Source organism: Meles meles, chromosome 7 (genome assembly GCF_922984935.1).
Source record: "Meles meles chromosome 7, mMelMel3.1 paternal haplotype, whole genome shotgun sequence".
Taxonomy (NCBI): Eukaryota; Metazoa; Chordata; class Mammalia; order Carnivora; family Mustelidae; genus Meles; species Meles meles.
This window is the reverse complement of record NC_060072.1, coordinates 110,891,686-110,908,601: the sequence shown is the minus strand read 5'-3', so window position 1 is coordinate 110,908,601 and position 16,916 is coordinate 110,891,686. Positions and strand designations below refer to the sequence as shown.

Sequence of the window (16,916 nt, the reverse complement as noted above, 5' to 3'; positions counted from 1 at the left end):
AGGCATTAAACCGTAAGCACTTAAAACTGTATGGTCTTGATGTTACTGATGTATAAACAGCCAGATAGACCAATAGGACAGGTGGGAAAGTCCAAATGACACCCCAGTGTATATGAAATTTAGGACATGATAAAGATGAAAATCTCAAATCAGCTGTTTGAGTGGATATTTAAATAAATGATTTTGGGACAAGTGGTAGTCATTTGGAAAAATACAAAATTGGATTTATACCAGGATAAATCCCAAATGTATTAGAAATATAAATGTTAAAAATAAAACCATTCAAACACCAGAAGAAAATTTGTGTGGATTTCTTTGTAATCTAGAAAGGGGAAGTCTTCCTAATAAACTCAGCCTTAAAACCCAAAGGCAATTAGCTCAACTATATAAAAATAAAAAAATAAATGTTTTGCCTGGTTTTAAAAAAAACACAAAGTGAAAAGAAATGTTTATACCTAAGTAAATAGGAGGATTAATTTCTCAATTAATCAACTGAAAGATTATCACTCTCTAGAAACATGGGAAAAAAGAAAATTAAGAAAACAAAAGACAGTTAAAACCTAGAATTTAGAAACCAGCTGAAATAAGCATTACATAACTGAATACCATATTATGACATAATTACTTAGAAAAGAAATTGGGGAGTGACTTCAGAACCCCATATTTGGACTGAATACCCTTAGACAAAAAGAACTGCAAAGAACTGAAATTGTAAACTTCATTCAGTGGTTTCACTGTTAACGGTAATATTGGCATTGTAATTTTTTAGCTGTCGTGGATATAATAAATGAGTATGTTTACGCTGTCAGAACAAAATCTTCAGTGTAAGAAAAATAGTAAGTTAAAGCCATATAACATTAAATTTTAAGTTGAAATGTAGGAGTTAGTTCATATTTTGTTTCTTAAATATATAGTTACTCACTTTTTTCCCTGAAGAGACCTAGAAATAAGTGACAACTCAGCAGCAGCAAGGACCTCTCGCCCCCAGATTATTGTTTCTAAATACTATTCTCCCCTTCCCCTGCAAAAGGTAGCAGAGCTCTTTAAAGAAATTCCCAATTCCATGTCTGAGTTTAGGAAAATCAAGTAAACAGGGTGATATGAAAGGGGCACAGCAGTCAAGTTGAAGAGACCACTGAGTAATGGCATCAACAAGAAAGACTACAGTAGATTGAAACACACTGAGCACATATAATCTTTGAGTTCATGGTGATGGGTGAGCAAGCAGACCAAAAATATAAAACAGAACAAAAAGTAATTATTGGTTATTCTTGGAGGTACTAAGCCACAAGTTACTTCCTTTGAAAATTGGTAGTTAATGGGAAGGAATTAAACATTTATCCTGTCTGACCAGGAGAGACAAATTTTCAGAGGAGCCACATGATCCCGGTTGATGAGGGAAAGTCTTCTTTACCAAAGAATTCCAGCTATTGAGTATAGATGAAATGATAGAACTTAAAACCATGCTAGTAAAATAAGTGATTCAAGCGATGATCGTTAGTAATGTAAATATTAGAAAGGTTGATGGAAACTTGACCATGAAAATCAGTCTACCACCAATGGCCCACTGACCAGCACATTAAAGGTTGCATAATCAGATATCATGTGTCTCCTAATGTGATATAATGTGGACTTTGTAGCCCCACGTTGAAATGTATATTGTTGATCCTGAATCTTTTAATTTTTTATTTAAATTCAATTTAGTTAAGTGCTCATTACATCAAGTGCCCTCCTTAATACCCATCACCCAATTACCTCATCCTACCTTCCAGCAACCCTCAGTTTGCTTCCTAGAGTTAAGAGTCTTACAGTTTGCCTTCCTCTTTGTTTTCATCTTATTTTATTTTTCCTTCCCTTCTCCTATGTTCATCTGTTTTGTTTCTTAAATTCCACGTGAGATCATATGGTATTTGTCTTCCGCTGACTGACGTATTTTGCTTAGCATAATACCCTCTAGTTCCATCCCCGTTGCGAGCTTTCTTAAACTTACTAATTTACTAAAAATGAAAGGGAAGGGGGCAGGCAGAAAACAAATTAAACAGCATGACAAAGAAGCAATCAGAAAAGTCCTGAATTAAGTGGGACATGTTAAAGGACAACTGGCCAGTTTTCTCCAGCATGGCTTTGATTTGATGGTTGGCTTACCCTTGATGGGTAGACTGTGAGCTCCTTGAGCACAGAGAACAAACACCCTGTATTCATCTTCATAAGCCTAGTCTCCTTCAATGTTCCTGGCACATACGTGCTAAATAAATGGTTGTTGATTGACTCAATGCCTATGAATATGAATTAATCACAGTTTCATTGTCCTTCAATCAGAGGGCCTGGACAGAAGTGCTTCAATCCCAGATGCGGTCAGTAACAACAATTTCTGTATTAGTTTTCCATTTTGCTTAATTCTTCAGCAGCTGTTTTAAAAGACATCTAATAACTTGGCAACTATCAATTAACTATACTTTACCTAATTGTACTATGTTAGGCACCCTAAAAATCAGTCTCAAATGGTGACATTTTTGCCCTCCAGGACCTTAGGTTCTGTGAGGACAGCACAACAATGGCCAATAAATAAAAAAGGCATATACTGAACAAAAATTACTTTCTTTCTCCTTCCTCCCTCCTCCAAGCGCGTGCACGCGCGCACACACACACACACACACACACACACACACACACACGCACACATTGTATTATTTTTATTTTATGATGTTTGACATCTTAAAAGTCATCTTGTTGGGGCCAGAATCCTCCTCCCTGGGCTAGACATTTTTTTTTTTTTTTTTTTTTTTAAATAAGTAGGCTCCATGCCCGGCCTAGAGCCCAGCACGGGGCCTGAACTCAGAACCCTGATATCAAGACCTAAGCTGAGATCAAGAGCTCACTGCTGTTTGGGGTGCCTGTGTGGCTCAGTGGGTTAAAGCCTCTGCCTTCGGCTCAGGTCATGATCCCAGGGTCCTGGATCAAGCCCCGCATCAGGCTCTCTGCTCAGCGGGGAGTCTGCTTCCTCCTCTCTCTCTCTGCCCGCCTCTCTGCCTACTTGTGGTATCTGTCTCTGTCAAATAAATAAATAAAATCTTTTTTGAAAAAAAAAGAGCTCACTGCTTACCCAACAGAGTCATCCAGTTTCCCCTGGACTAATTAATTCTTAGAGCTAGCAAAGGGCCCAGTCAGAGACTGCCTTTGCCATGCAAACTAGCTATCCAGAACCATCCCTTCTTCATTTGGCCCCCGGCACCTCAGGAGGCAATATTGATCAGCCTTAATCATCTCAGGTCACAGGACTAGGAACCACCCTATAGTTTAAAGCATACTGAAAATTATTCAGACTAGCCAATCCTAAAGTGCAGAAACCCCAGTAGAGGCTCTAGTCTTGGCTTCCCCCCAGCCCCTGCTTTCTGTCTCCTGCCCATCCTGAGGCTTCCCTATGTGGCCTCCTGTTGCTAAGACCTATAAGTATATTTGTTCCCTGAGCCTCTCCAGTGTCTCCCCTCTAGCTGCACCTGACTGTCTCATAAAAGAGCACAGAACAAACACACACACACATACACACACACACACACACAGAAACACTCGTACGTGGTTTCGGAGACTTAATTAAACCATCACTTTAAACTGTACCTGCAACTTGCCGTGTTTCCCCCTCACTTTCTTTGCCCTTCAGAATCTCCATATTTTTCATGGCCCAGTTAAAATTCCACCTTTTACACGGAGTTTTCCCAGATCTCTTCATTCAGGTTAATTATTCTTTCCACTGAACTCACCAGTCTGTTACTATTTAGAATTTATTTTGCTCTTCCTCATTTATTACAGTTAAGTCAGCTTCTCCCACCATAAGCTTATTGAGGTCGAAGCAATGTTCTGTTCATCATTATGCTTCCCTAGATTGATTGTTATAATGCTGACATAAAGTTCAGATGTTTAATCGGTATATAGACTTGCTTTTCTGTGAAATCAAATACATGTTATATACATAACGTTAATTGCTCCACCTGTGTGATAAACAACAGAAGAAATTATCCCTTCTGCCATTAAGAGCCAGAGGATGTAACCTTCCAGGAGCACCTGTTACTTCTGTGGTCTAAATTCTTCTTGGTTTCTCATGGCCTAGCATATGGACTTTCAGACTCCTCAAGGATTGCATTAACCTAGCCCCAGGTTATTCTCTTAACCTCTCTACCTTCTCCTCACACGTCCCTCTACAAATATTTGAAACTCCTGCCGAGTGGAGTAACAGTGCTGCCTCCTCTAAGGACCTCATGGCCTTCTTCCCATGCTGTCCCCTCTCCTTCTTTACCTGTCAATGTATGATCAGTCTTTCAGGCCCCATTTCAAATGGGCTTTGCCCATCCTGTTATTTCTGATCTGCACAACCAGATGTATATGCTTCCCCGCGAACTTCCACTGCATTGTGCAGACCTGCTTTATATTTCCCCGTGTTCGTGTAACCTCTTCTCCCACACACAGACATTTCAGAAAATGTGGAGATCATGAGTAAAATGGCTCTGAGCTATGGGAGAGGGGGAACACAGACAGAGGCAAAAGAGAAGAAGACGAGATTTCCCTGGGAATTCTCGTGTAAGGAAGTGGCTCTCCCATCACTGGAAGTATTCAGGAAGAGACTGCACGAGGACATACTGGAGTATTGGGAAAAAATATGTCACTTTTCTGAGTACAGATTAAATTCAGTGACTTCTGAGCTCTTCCCAACTTTAAAATGCTTCAGTTTATGAAAACCCCAAGAAATAAGAGGAGGAAAAATTTCAGCTAGAGGTATATGTTGTTGGTAAAGTAAAGCCTAGTGACATCAGATGCAACTGTTACATGAAGTTAATAAAATAATTTAAAAACCTTATTTTGGCCAATATTTTATCACAGAAACAATTTTCTGTGAATCTGCTATCAGGCAGCATGATGTTAATTTGAACTTCACCTCCTTTTACCTCCTCCCTATTAGACTTGTGGTTGAGATGCAAATGAACAGTAAAACCACCAACTCGCAGTAAGAGAAAGAACCAGGGCCAGAAAGGCTCTTTGGCCGTGTAGTTAAGTTCTGAGTATGCAGAAGTGGACTATTTTGTGTTTTGTGGCTTAAGGCAAGAGTTAATAGTTCTCTTTCAATATACTGTGACTTATTTATAAAATTAAAGAAATTACTGAGTGTCTTTTGATGCTCAGTGAGAAAATTCAAAAAAGTAGAAAAGTGAAATAAAAAATATCCATAATCCTGTAACCCAAAGATTTCTACTTTTAATGCTCTCAGTGTATTTTCTTCCAGACTTTTCTCTTGGCATGAGTACATATGTTTGTGTTTGTGTGTGAGAAAATGGGATCATGTGACACAGTTTTCAAGGCTTTAAAGAAGTGCCTCAGGATCTCTATGGAGAATCTATTATACACTTTTTCCAACTCTGGTGTTTTTGTTTTTTTTTTTTCAAAGTATCTTAAAGTTATTTGGGTCAGGAGAAGCATAGAAAATTAAACAGCTGGAAAATGAGCTATGAACTATTGAGGTAGATGATGTTTAATTCTGAGCAATTTGATAGAGAGCAATTTTTACATGAAAGCAAAGCTTCAGTGCTAGAAAACAGCTTCTAGCAATTTTACTTAGAAAGGATATCTAGGGCTTATGCAGAGCAAGAGACAGAGCAGACTTTCAGCCCGTGTAAATATGTGTATAGGGAAGGTGGGGAAAAATCTGTTTTTCTTTGTTTGAAGTTCAAGGTCTCTTAACATAGAGAGGTTGTGATCTCAGGGTTGGGATCTCAGGGTCATGAGATCTAACTCCACATCAGGCTCCATGCTCAGCACAGTCTGCTTGTCCCACTTCCTCTGCTCCTCTCCCCTACTTTCCCTCTCCCTCTGCTCCTCTTCCCCTGCCCTTTGCGCGCTCTATCTCTCTCTCTCTCTCTCTCTCAGTGAGTAAATAAAATAAATAAATAAAGTCTTATTAAAAAAAAAAAGAAAACATACAGACAGGGTCATTCAGTGAGTGTAATCTGAGCATCCACTTTCTTTTCTATAGCAAGCAGAAATTAAAGGCTTTCATGCTAAAATTTTATAAGTGACTCTTCTTGTCTTGTGTTGGTTATTGCCTTGGAAAGCCAGGCCAGTTAGTTCATGTAGCCATACCATTAACCACCAGCATTCATCTAAGAATTAGAAATAACATTTTATGACTCATAAAGGGATTTCACATCCCACTTCATCTAGTGCCAAATATCCAAATTACTGATAGAATTCTTGGAAGAAAATGATTAGTCTTTTGTACAATTAACTTTACAAGCCCAAGTCAACTTGGTCGTGATTGACCCCATGCTCCTACATCCTTGAATTAGAAAATACAACCCAGTAATTGTAAAACACATTGGAAGCCCTGGGTTCCTGGGGGTTGAGATGTTTATAGCTCATTCCCTGTCAGGAACAATGTGAAATATTTTCTTACCTGAGACCTTGACGGTTGAAACTAGCAGTGCTATGGAGAGTATATAATAGAAGGTAGTGATTTTATATTCAGTTTTATTTGGTGTTTTAACAAGATAGATACTGCCGTTATTGCTGTGTTCTTTGTGTCATGAATCCTACTGTGTTCGCGATTGTATGGTTGGTTAGATTAATGTATGATAATGATTCAGTATTTGAAATGATGGGTCTTGTCTCTCATCTCTTTCTTTGTGAAGTTCTAATTTGTAGTGAGTGGCTCAGAATGCTCAGAGTTATTTTATTCAGATTATTATGAATTATTCTGTTTATGTTAAAAGCCACCTATTAAATAAAGAGGATGTTAGTAATTTTTAAGGCAGTGGTGTGAGTCAGCTTCACTTTTTGATTTGTAGAACAAAACGGGTCAGTTGATTTGGTGATGAACCCTCCAATTTTAAATCAACTGCTGATGGGTGAATAAAACCATACTGTAATCCAGACATGGCATTTAAAGAATTGTTTCTATCACTGTTTGTCATTGAAAAGCATTAGACTAGATATTTTTTAACTATTGCTCCTGAAGCATATCTTTAGCCTTTCAAATATCCAAGTATCTCTGAGCCTCTCAGTCTTAAGGCTAATGCCGTCGGTAGTGTTTTAGGGCACCAAAATTGTGCAACTAAGAAAAATTAAATTGCAATTTGATTTATATCCCTCCTATCAGAGGAGATTGTTATTTTCCTTTTCGCATGAAAGTCTATCAAAAAATAGCTACCAACTAGATAAAATAAAGAGCAAGAAGTTATGTTCTTTTAAAAAGATGAGAGCTTCTTTTATACCAAAAATGAGGTGCTTTTTTCCATTTCAGTGTAAAACCTGTTCTGAGCCAAAACAGATAACCAGTTCATCCGCCATCTATGACAACCCCAATCTCATCAAACCAATTCCAGTGAAGCCCAGTGAAAACCAACAACAGCGCATACCTCGGCCCAGCCAGGTAAGAAGTCCTCTGCTTTCCATTTGCAGTTTCCCTACTGAATTGTAAAAGAACTTTTCCCCAGAGTATAGTCAAGGGAGAGCCTGGTGCTGTCCAGGGGTGCTTCAGGGCAAATCCAAGAAAGAGAGATTTCAACTTGGAGATTGTTTTCATTTTAATAATGTATTCTTCCTAGAAGGGGGTTGATATTTGTAACGTTGGCATCTGCCATATTCCGTGCTCATCTCTTGTGGACTTGAACTTCTTAGAGGAAATGTATTTTTTAAAAACATTGAACTCATAACACTGTCAGAGCTGACAGGAGTATTACCTGCCAGACCTGCATTCTTCCTAGGTAGGTTGGTTTCCCAAGGTCACTGAGAGGAGGACAGCCAAAGCAACAACAGTCAGTTACACATTTCTGAGCACTTCCTCTGTCCTGGCTACAGTGCTGGGCACTGTGTGTATAGAATGGGACTCCGGTTCTAAGGAGTGATATAAAATTCCCCTGTAGACTTGCTGAGTTATCATTGTATTTGCATCTCAATATATGAAAATGATAGCATTTTTTGGTATGAGTCTATGATAGTTTGCAGAATAGCGCAGCATTAACAAAATTGTTAATCTGCAAGTCCTATTATTGATTGTCAATGTAGTACAGCTATTTCCACTTCCCATAGTTATTCCTCATTGAGGGTTTGGGGGTTTTTTTTAAAGGAATTCGTTTAAATCAATTTTGAAAATGAGCATAGAGCCGAAAGACATAAAGACTGGCTAATGAAAGTCTTGTATTGAATTTTTGAAAAGATAAGTCTTTTCTAATTATCTCTTAGCTTGCTTTTATTGTTTGCCTTCCATGGAAGTTTTTTATTTTAATAAACTGGAATATGTTGATGTTAGAAGGAAGCTCATGTTTTCTTAGCCCAACAACATGGAGAGCAACAGAAGGAGCAGGAAGGACTATAGGGCAGGAAGGAGGTAGCTTTGTGACTGACTCAGACCAGGGAGGGTTGTATGTATGCATAAGATGATTTTTTTAAAGCTACTGATATATGGCTGAAAGGATAAAGTTAGTTTAAACGACTTATCCTTAATTTCTCTAATTCTTGGAAAGGCTACTAACTTCCCCATATTCCTGTATGTTCTCAACATCTTCTTATACTCTGCAGAGTTAGGCAGACTTCCTGTTGAAGAGATTATTTCCATTTTAGTATCTAGAACTTTGCACCACCATGGTCCCCTGTCTGTGAACCCCAGGCCCATCAAGGGCTATTTCATCCATGAGCAGGTGCTAAAAACAACTGCTCTCTGGGGAGTGGGAGCGAAGAAGACTGTGAAAATTTTTTTACCTGGAAAGGTGGTCTTACGTTTGTAAAATTGATTAGAATTATAAAGTTTTTCCTTCTCCATAATGATCCTATGTAAATAAAGATATCCTCAGTCAGGTTAGTAATGTTTCCTAGCCCACCACATAACAAATTGTATGTAGACCCATTTTCAGACATTTTTATTTTTTCCAGACCTTCGACCCCGAGCCCCAACACTTGTCCTTGACAGCTCTCTTTGGGAAGCAGGACAAATCCACCTGCCAGGAAACCGTGGGGTCCCCACCGACCATCCACCAGCAGCAGCAGCAACAGGAGCCACTTCCCGTTAGGCAGGGGGTCATACGCTCCCTCTCCTACGAGGAACCCAGAAGACACTCGCCCACCCTCGAGAAGCAGCTGTGTCCCGCCATTCAGAAACTCATGGTCCGGAGTGCAGACCTCCACCCGTTGTCGGAGCTGCCTGAGAACCGGCCCTGCAGAAATGGCAATACCCATTCCACTGGGGAAGTTTTTCTGGGACCTGTGCAGCGTGGGTCTCCACATAGTGTTGGAACTTCTCAGCGGGTACAAAGTGCTTCCGGAACTCAGAGCCTGTTGGAGAAGCTTCAGAGTGGCCCAAGGCCAGCAACTAAGTATGAGCCTAGCACAGCAGCCCCTGCCAGCTCAGCTGTCCCAAACCTCAGCACCACCCTCCCCACTGCTGCTCCTGGCGCCCCAATAAAGGGGCAGGCTCAGGCACAGGCAGGGTATTTCAATGGCTCCCTTCCAGCTCAGCCACTAGGACACCAGGTTCATGGCAAAGAGCCGTCCACACACCCAAGACCCATGCTTCCCCACTCTGGCAATCAGACTAGCAGTTCTGGAGTGATCTCCCCTCAGGAGTTACTGAAGAAGCTTCAGATTGTCCAGCAGGAGCAGCAGCTGCACACGTCTAACCGACCAGCCTTGGCAGCCAAGTTTCCTGTGGTAACTCAGGGCTCCAGGACACGGAAAGCTCTGGAGTCCTGGATGGACAAGACAGCTGGCACAGAAAAGCAGACTCCTCTCTTTCAGGTAGATCTCTTCAGGAGGGTGCGGGGGGAGGAGCAGGGGTTGTACTGCTCTAGTGCTTCGTAAATACACGATGAGACTTAGAATCAGCCTCAGTGCTCTGGGGATGCTTCGGCGTAGGACAGGACACCACAAGCCACATCTGGCACCTTATTATCCCCATAACGTTCCTCCTGGAGAGACAGTCCTTTCTTTGCTTAGCCATCTGGGGGCTTCTCTCCCTTAAGAGGTACTTTCTTTGTCAAGTTAAATCTTCACAGTGTTACAAGGTCTGAGACAAACACATAGACACGGAAAACAACAGAGACGTGTAGAAAATGCCCGAATCTTTGACTGTGAACATTTCCCATCTGCATTGAAATCATTTGAGATGCCAGACATCTGACCTCTTCTTATTATTTTAAAATCATTACTATTTATTTAGTCAGTAAATATTTCTGAGCACTTACTACATGCCAGGCATTGTGCTACCTGAGGGCACGTACCTCATCGTTTGTGATGAGGCTGACGTACTCACCCCCTCTGCAGGCACGTGGTCCTGGGTGGGGGTGCTTGAAGTCAACAGGAAAAACATATCACCTCCTCAAAGGTACAGGTTGTTTTTATTTCTATCACCACTGTAGCTTAATGAAGATCAAGAGAGGGGTAAGTAAGTATGCCATCTAACTCATCCCCCGCCCCCTCCCACCACCACCACAAACACACAGAGTGCCAGTCAGGGGAAATACAGTGAGTTCTAGAAACACCCTGTCCTTCAAGGAAGGTGGCTCTCTATGTATCAGTAACTTGAAACAGCAATGAAACCACAGCTATTTGATGGCCTGTGAGGAACATTTGGAGATCTGACTGATTTTTTTTTCCCATTTGGATTGGTACAAATTCATTGAAAAGGCATTGGGTTTAATAATTAAGACATTCTCCCTGCTTATTACAGATGTCGTCCTTGGTCCTTTTGTCATGTTTTGGCAAGTAGCTTACAACAGTTCTTCAACAAGCCTTCACTTTTTTGAAAAAAAAGATGATGGGCACGTAGCATAAGTCTTTGTGTATGTGAGAGCCCAAGTCAAAGTGTTTTTGTTCTTTATTTATTACAGTCACAAAGGAACAGTTGTTAGCTGCCCACATCTTCGTTTCGCTGCATGGTGTCCCCTCTCTTTCATACCTGCTTTTTTTCTCTTGGCGGGATGGGACACTAGGAAAACTAGGACACTAGTTGGGACACTGGGAAGCTGGGGTCAGTACTTTGACATCGGCTTCTGCGGACACAGTTCTCATTTCTCTTGAGTACCCAGGTGTGAACCATGTGCTCTTCCTCAGGGTGGGTGCCTGGACCCTGCTGGGGCGGCATCCGTTCTAGCTCCCTGGCACAGATGGCAGATAGGGACAGTTAAAGGAAACAAGCAACCTACCTTCCTCCAAGCTTCTTTCTGCCCACAAAGATACCGAGGAGCTGAAATCACAGCAGCTTCTAGACTGCGGGCCTTTATGGCCCCCTTCTCGTGAGTTCTTTTGGGGGCATTAGAAGGCTGATAAGTAACATTCTTTTTTCTCACCTGCATTAGAAGCAAATGAGAGCTAGCGGTAGGAGTCAGATGAAGAGCAAAATGTCACTTGCATAACGGGAAAAGCTACTGGAAAATTTGGTTTTAGATCTTTAGCCAAGTGAGGTAGACATGCTCTCAGGGACAGACAAGTCACTGGCAGTGCCGAGCGCAACCAGCCCTCCCAGTCCCCAAAACTTGAGCTGGAGACACCAGTAGTGTATGCTGTCCACAAGCGGGGACGTCCTCTCAGGAAGGGACGCAGGAGTGGTGAACACTGGTCAGCGTGCCTGCCTCCCAGGGAGAAGGCAGCCAGCAGGCGGAGAGGCTGGGAAGCATCCTCCACGTGGAGGAAATGTGTGTGTGCCCCCAGCAGTGCAGCAACTCCCCGGGGTTTGCCGGAGCTTGAGGTCAGACTAGGGACAACCAGGGAAAAGGCCAGCAGACTTCAATGCAGGCTGTCAAGCGATGGTAAGAAACCAGAAAGATAAAATCTCACTCAGGGGGCGAGATTCCTGTGTTACGGGGGCGACAGTCACAGCACAGACCACCTGAGCTGCTTTGTAATGATGACAAAGGAGCCCGACCAGGAATCAGGCTCCTGCAGGCTTTGCCCACACCGCCCCCCCCCCCGCCCCCGATGGAGTGGCAACGATTACTCTTGAGACCCACTTATCTCCACGCTTGCCAGCCAGGGACCGCACTCTCCCTCTCCCTTTGATCTCGATGAGCAGCTACTTACCGCTGCCCTCTGTGTTTATTTGCCATGAGCAGGCCACCTCGCCTCCGCGCGTCCCCGCCACACGGGCTCCTTCTCTGCTCATGTCCCCCGTGGTGTTCACACAACCCACCTGCGCCCCACCGAAGGAAAGAGACACAGGGCTCTTGCCCCTGGGAAGCCAAGAAACTGCTGCCGCTTCCACCAGCCTCCTCCTGCCTCTGCCGGCCCCGGAGCCCCCCATGGTCACCAGCAGCCCACTCACCAAGCTCCAGCTCCAGGAAGCCCTGCTGTACCTCGTTCAGGTAGGAGGGCCACGTTCTCTCCCTTCTTTCCGTTACCAGCACTGCCCATTGGGGGGCTGCCACTGGGAGAGAAAGTGTCAGTTAGCTAATGCCTGCTTAGTCCTCCCTGAGAATAAAGAGACCACGTGACAGTTCAACCTAAACCGCATGGCTTCTGTGCCCGGTTAACTGGCCGTGGCTTTGGGCATCTCCCAACATCAAGGATTTCATAGGATGGAGGATTGACTGAGTCCTCCAAACTGTCACCTGCCAGAAAAGAAAGAAGTTCATGCTGTGTCATGAGCAAGGTGACCCACGGTGCGCAGACAGCTCGCCAGCAGGCAGGCAGTAGAGGTCAGATTCATGTGGGGCAAGCAGTGGGCATTTCAGGGGGCGGGAGCAAGCTCCCACAGACTGCTGCAGGAGGAGGGTGCGGGGGCGGGGGACAGCAAGTTGTGACTGGGATTCCAAAGGGCATATTTTACAAATAATTCTAAAACCTACTAATGAGGACAGGATGGAGGGCCGGGACTTCTCTGTGAGCCATGTGCCTAGCTCGGCCCGGTGAGGTCTTCACCACGTAACCGCTGACACTTTCGGAGAGCTCTGTGCCAGGCTTCACCTACATTAATGCATTTAATCCTTATACAACAACCCTATTTTTTTTTTTTTTTCTGTTTTAGAGACAAGGAAACTGAGGCTAAGGGACGGACCTGAGGTCACAGCTAGTAAACAGCAGAGCTAGGATTCAACCCCAGTCTGGCTGCAGAATATTCCTTCCCTGGCACAGAACCTGGGGGCTGCGGTAGTGACAGGGGTGGAAGGGGCGGGCCCCCAGGAGGAGGCCGGTCAGCCATCCACCTAGTGAAGCATGCCCGGAAAATATACGCGAGGCCTTGAAAAGTGGGGCACCTTTACCCAGACAGACTTCAGGCCCCTTGGTGAACAGTTAGGTGTCTTTTTGATATAGTCTTTAAGAAACCTTTTGTGGTACTTTGCTTACGCTTTAGCAGACTTTCGGAGGACTGCCTAGCACTTCGCAGTTGTCTCATTCTAGTTGAAAAGACTGGTCTCTGTTATTAAAAAACTATTTAAAGGTCACGTATTTTAGAGAGAAGGGAAGGTGCGGGGGCTAGAAACGAGCGTCTGAGTGTGAAAGCAGACTAGCAGTCTGATAAAGATCAACCACACATGAATGGCCATACTAATCCACGAACAAATATTGGGATAAAAGTATTTCCCACCTAGTCAGCCCACTCCTGCTAAGTTTGTAAGGACTTAGGACATCTTTAAGCTGCTGCTTCTTCTTCTTTTTTTTTTTAAACCGGATTTTTTTTTTTTTAAGATTTTATTTATTTATTTGACAGAGAGAGAGATCACAAGCAGGCAGAGAGAGAGGAGGAAGCAGGCTCCCTGCTGAGCAGAGAGCCCGATGCGGGACTCGATCCCAGGACCCTGAGATCATGACCCGAGCTGAAGGCAGCGGCTTAATCCACTGAGCCACCCAGGCGCCCTTCTCCTTCTTCTCCTTCTCCTTCTCCTTCTCCTTCTCCTTCTCCTCCTTCTCCTTCTCCTTCCAGGCGCCCTTCTTCTTCTCCTTCTTCTTCTCCTTCTCCTTCTCCTTCTCCTTCTTCTTCTTCTTCTTCTTCTTCTTCTTTTCTCATGAGCAATAAAGAAAAAAACCTTAAATTTGAATTGAAAAGTTTCACATTTTTCTGGTTCATTCCATTTAAAAAACATGGTTCCATAGATCTTTGTACAGGAGCCAAGACTCTGAAATTCTAGAGCAGGCCCTGTCTATTGCTAGGTGGAAAATTACATTTATGTTTCCTCCGCTCTCTGCATACACTTTACTTTTCCCCGTGTTGTAGACATCGTCTTCCTGATGAACTCTTGGAAGTCACTCACGCAGTCTGTTTTTAGCTTTCGCCTGTCGATAGGACACAGTCTCACGCACAGGGACTTGGTGGGATAAGGAAAAACTGGGATAACATTGCTCTGTTTCATTGCATGAGAATAATGCTAGCTCTGTGCGTGGGGTGCCAAGAGGGAATGAAGGGGGAATGTGAAATGTGGGTGAATTGCTAAAGCTTTAAAGGATTTGAGTGGGAGGGAGAAGTCTCTAGAATTAAAAACCAAGAGCCCCACTGTTTAGACCCATGATTCTCCCTCAGCCCTTAGCCAGGCAGAGGAACCCAGAGCCTACCAGTCTCACGGCTGCCCACTTGCCAAGACCGAAAACTTTCTGTAACTGATGGGAGAATTATGCAGGTTTTGATGAGATAAATGTGGCATATTGCAAGTAAATCTTAACTAATGCCAAGAGCAAAGTATACACTTTTGTGGGAGACTTCGGAGGACCTTTAAGAAGCACCAGCAATCTCCTAACCAAACTTCGAGAATGCTTGATCTGGATCATTGCCTCCTAATCCAGCCTTCTTTTCACACAACAGACCCAGGCTTTTCTTGAGTGAACCTCATTCCATTCTGCCATGTGGCTGGGCCGCCCATCTGGACTGTATGTAATGAGCCCTTGCTACTTCCCAGATTGATCGTTGGAAACCAGCGGCTGACTCTGGCCCTTGCCTCCATTTGCAGTTAACACTCACATATGCAGGGCGCCTCAGTGGCTCAGATGGTTAAGCGTCTGCCTTCAGCTCATGATCTCATGGGATCGAGCCCCAGGTCACGCTCCTGGCTCAGCAGGGAGTCTGCTTCTCCATCTCCCTCTGCCGCTCTCCTCCACTCATTCTCTCTCTCTCGTTCAAATGAAAAGATAAAATCTTAAAAAAAAAAAAAAAAAATCCCATATGCAGTGAAGAACTACCAGCTGTTGGAGCAGACTGGTAGAGATGAGCATCCTAGTGTCAGCACAACAGTTCAGCTCCTTTGGTTTCTGCCAAGCAAATCACATTCCCTTGGGTCTTTTGATTTTGTTTTCCAGAATGATGACAACTTCTTAAATATCATCTATGAAGCTTATCTCTTCAGCATGACTCAAGCAGCCATGAAAAAGACAATGTAAAGCAAAACATTTTAAGACTGATTTTCAAGATCCTGTGGCTCAAGGTTTTTTTCGCATCAATGGTGTTACTCTAAATGTTTCTGCCTTTAAAAAAAAAAAGTATATATAATATGAAGTAAAATGTTTCAGAATTTTCTTCAGTCGAAATGTGTGTTGTTTTTTTTAATCATATCTTTCAGTATAGTTGGTACTAAGAATCCAGTAGAGAGACAAAGTCTTTTGCTCATATCACACAGTAAATTCCAAGCTTAAATTATTTTTTCCTTGCATGTGTGGGGCCACTTCTACAAAAATTAGCCTCTCAGTAGGAAGGGCTGTTCTGGAAACTCGGTTTCTTTTTTATTAATAGCTCTGGTTATTCTTTGAACAGTGGTTTCCCAGTTGCTGAGCGCCTCGTGCCATCGTGGATGCCAGCCACCAGGTGGCAGTGTCAGCCCACAGACTAACCTACCCAGCCCTGCCTAGGCCTTTCAGCCTTTGGAAGTAAAGGTTTTCTCTTACCAGACAAAGTCAACCTTTCATTTGTAAAAATTCAGTTGGCTTGTTTTCCCCGGGCCTTTGAAGGGAAATTATTTCTAAAGGTATTTATAGCTACTTTCTAGAGGATAGTTCTAGGAGTCCACAAGTGGCCCAGATTTCCTGTAACATTTCATTTATCCCAGCTCCTGTTTTTCCTTTTGGACCCAACCAGCAGAATATATGCCTGCCTGTGCTTCCCAATGAACATTTTGTCATTTTCAGCAAAACATGACGAGAGGAAGGTCACAGAAGATTTTAAAGCTTTTTCTTTGCCTCTGAAGAGAGATAGTAGATTGTTTAGGGCCTGATGGATAAGGACTCTTCAAGCTACCATAGCAGATTTTGATGTTCCCAGAGATGAGGAGCTTAATCTTGGAGGGAGGCAGAAGAGCCCTTGCCAAGTTGTTCAGGCCCCAAAATGTCCATATGGGAATTAGTCGCTGCTGAGTATTAGTAATAAATAAAGCTTTGCATTTCTGTAGCTTTTTTTATTCTTAGAGCATAAAAAGTCTCTAGCTTACTGTACAGAAGACAGGTTTTATTCTCATTTTATGGGTCACCCAGGAGGCAGGGAAAAAAGTAGGTTTCCTCACAGCTTCTGACTGGGGCTTTAAGCTTTGGCCCTTCTGCGGGCACACCATCAGCTGTGTTCCTCAGAATACCACCTCCCACACCTCCCTCGGGAGCGTGTTTTCTCTTCTAAGGAGGAAAGGTGGGCGGGAAAGGATTGGACTCTCACTGACCCTTCATGAGGTGCCGTCCACTAAGCCGAGGAGTCTACTGTTACCCTCCTACGTTTAGGAAGGGACGGTTTTTTCCTTTTTTTTTTTTTTTTTTTGACCTCTCCTACATCATCTCACACAGACATAAATGCATGTGATGCTCTAAACAAATACTTGAAATAAATAATTGCACGTGTAATATCTCCACGTTCTTAAAAGGAGAATGGGGCAAAGAGAGACACACACATGGATCTGTTATCCCGAAATCGGTAATGCTGCTCGCTTCTGCAACACACATACTAAAATTGGAACAAAATCAATGATACACTTAACTGC

The 16,916-nt window shown here is 43.1% G+C and overlaps 1 protein-coding gene across 1 annotated transcript in view; it reads left to right on the top strand.

The window, feature by feature from the left end:
* DCP1B (decapping mRNA 1B) overlaps window positions 1-15,489 on the top strand; it is a 55,044-nt gene extending 39,555 nt beyond the window's left edge. Inside the window, exons 6-9 of the mRNA XM_046012081.1 lie at window positions 7,286-7,414; window positions 8,914-9,774; window positions 12,087-12,335; window positions 15,259-15,489. Of these exons, the coding sequence (XP_045868037.1) occupies window positions 7,286-7,414; window positions 8,914-9,774; window positions 12,087-12,335; window positions 15,259-15,339 (1,320 nt within the window). The 3' untranslated portion in view covers window positions 15,340-15,489. The remainder of the gene's footprint in view (window positions 1-7,285; window positions 7,415-8,913; window positions 9,775-12,086; window positions 12,336-15,258) is intronic.
* Window positions 15,490-16,916: the final 1,427 nt, after the last annotated feature.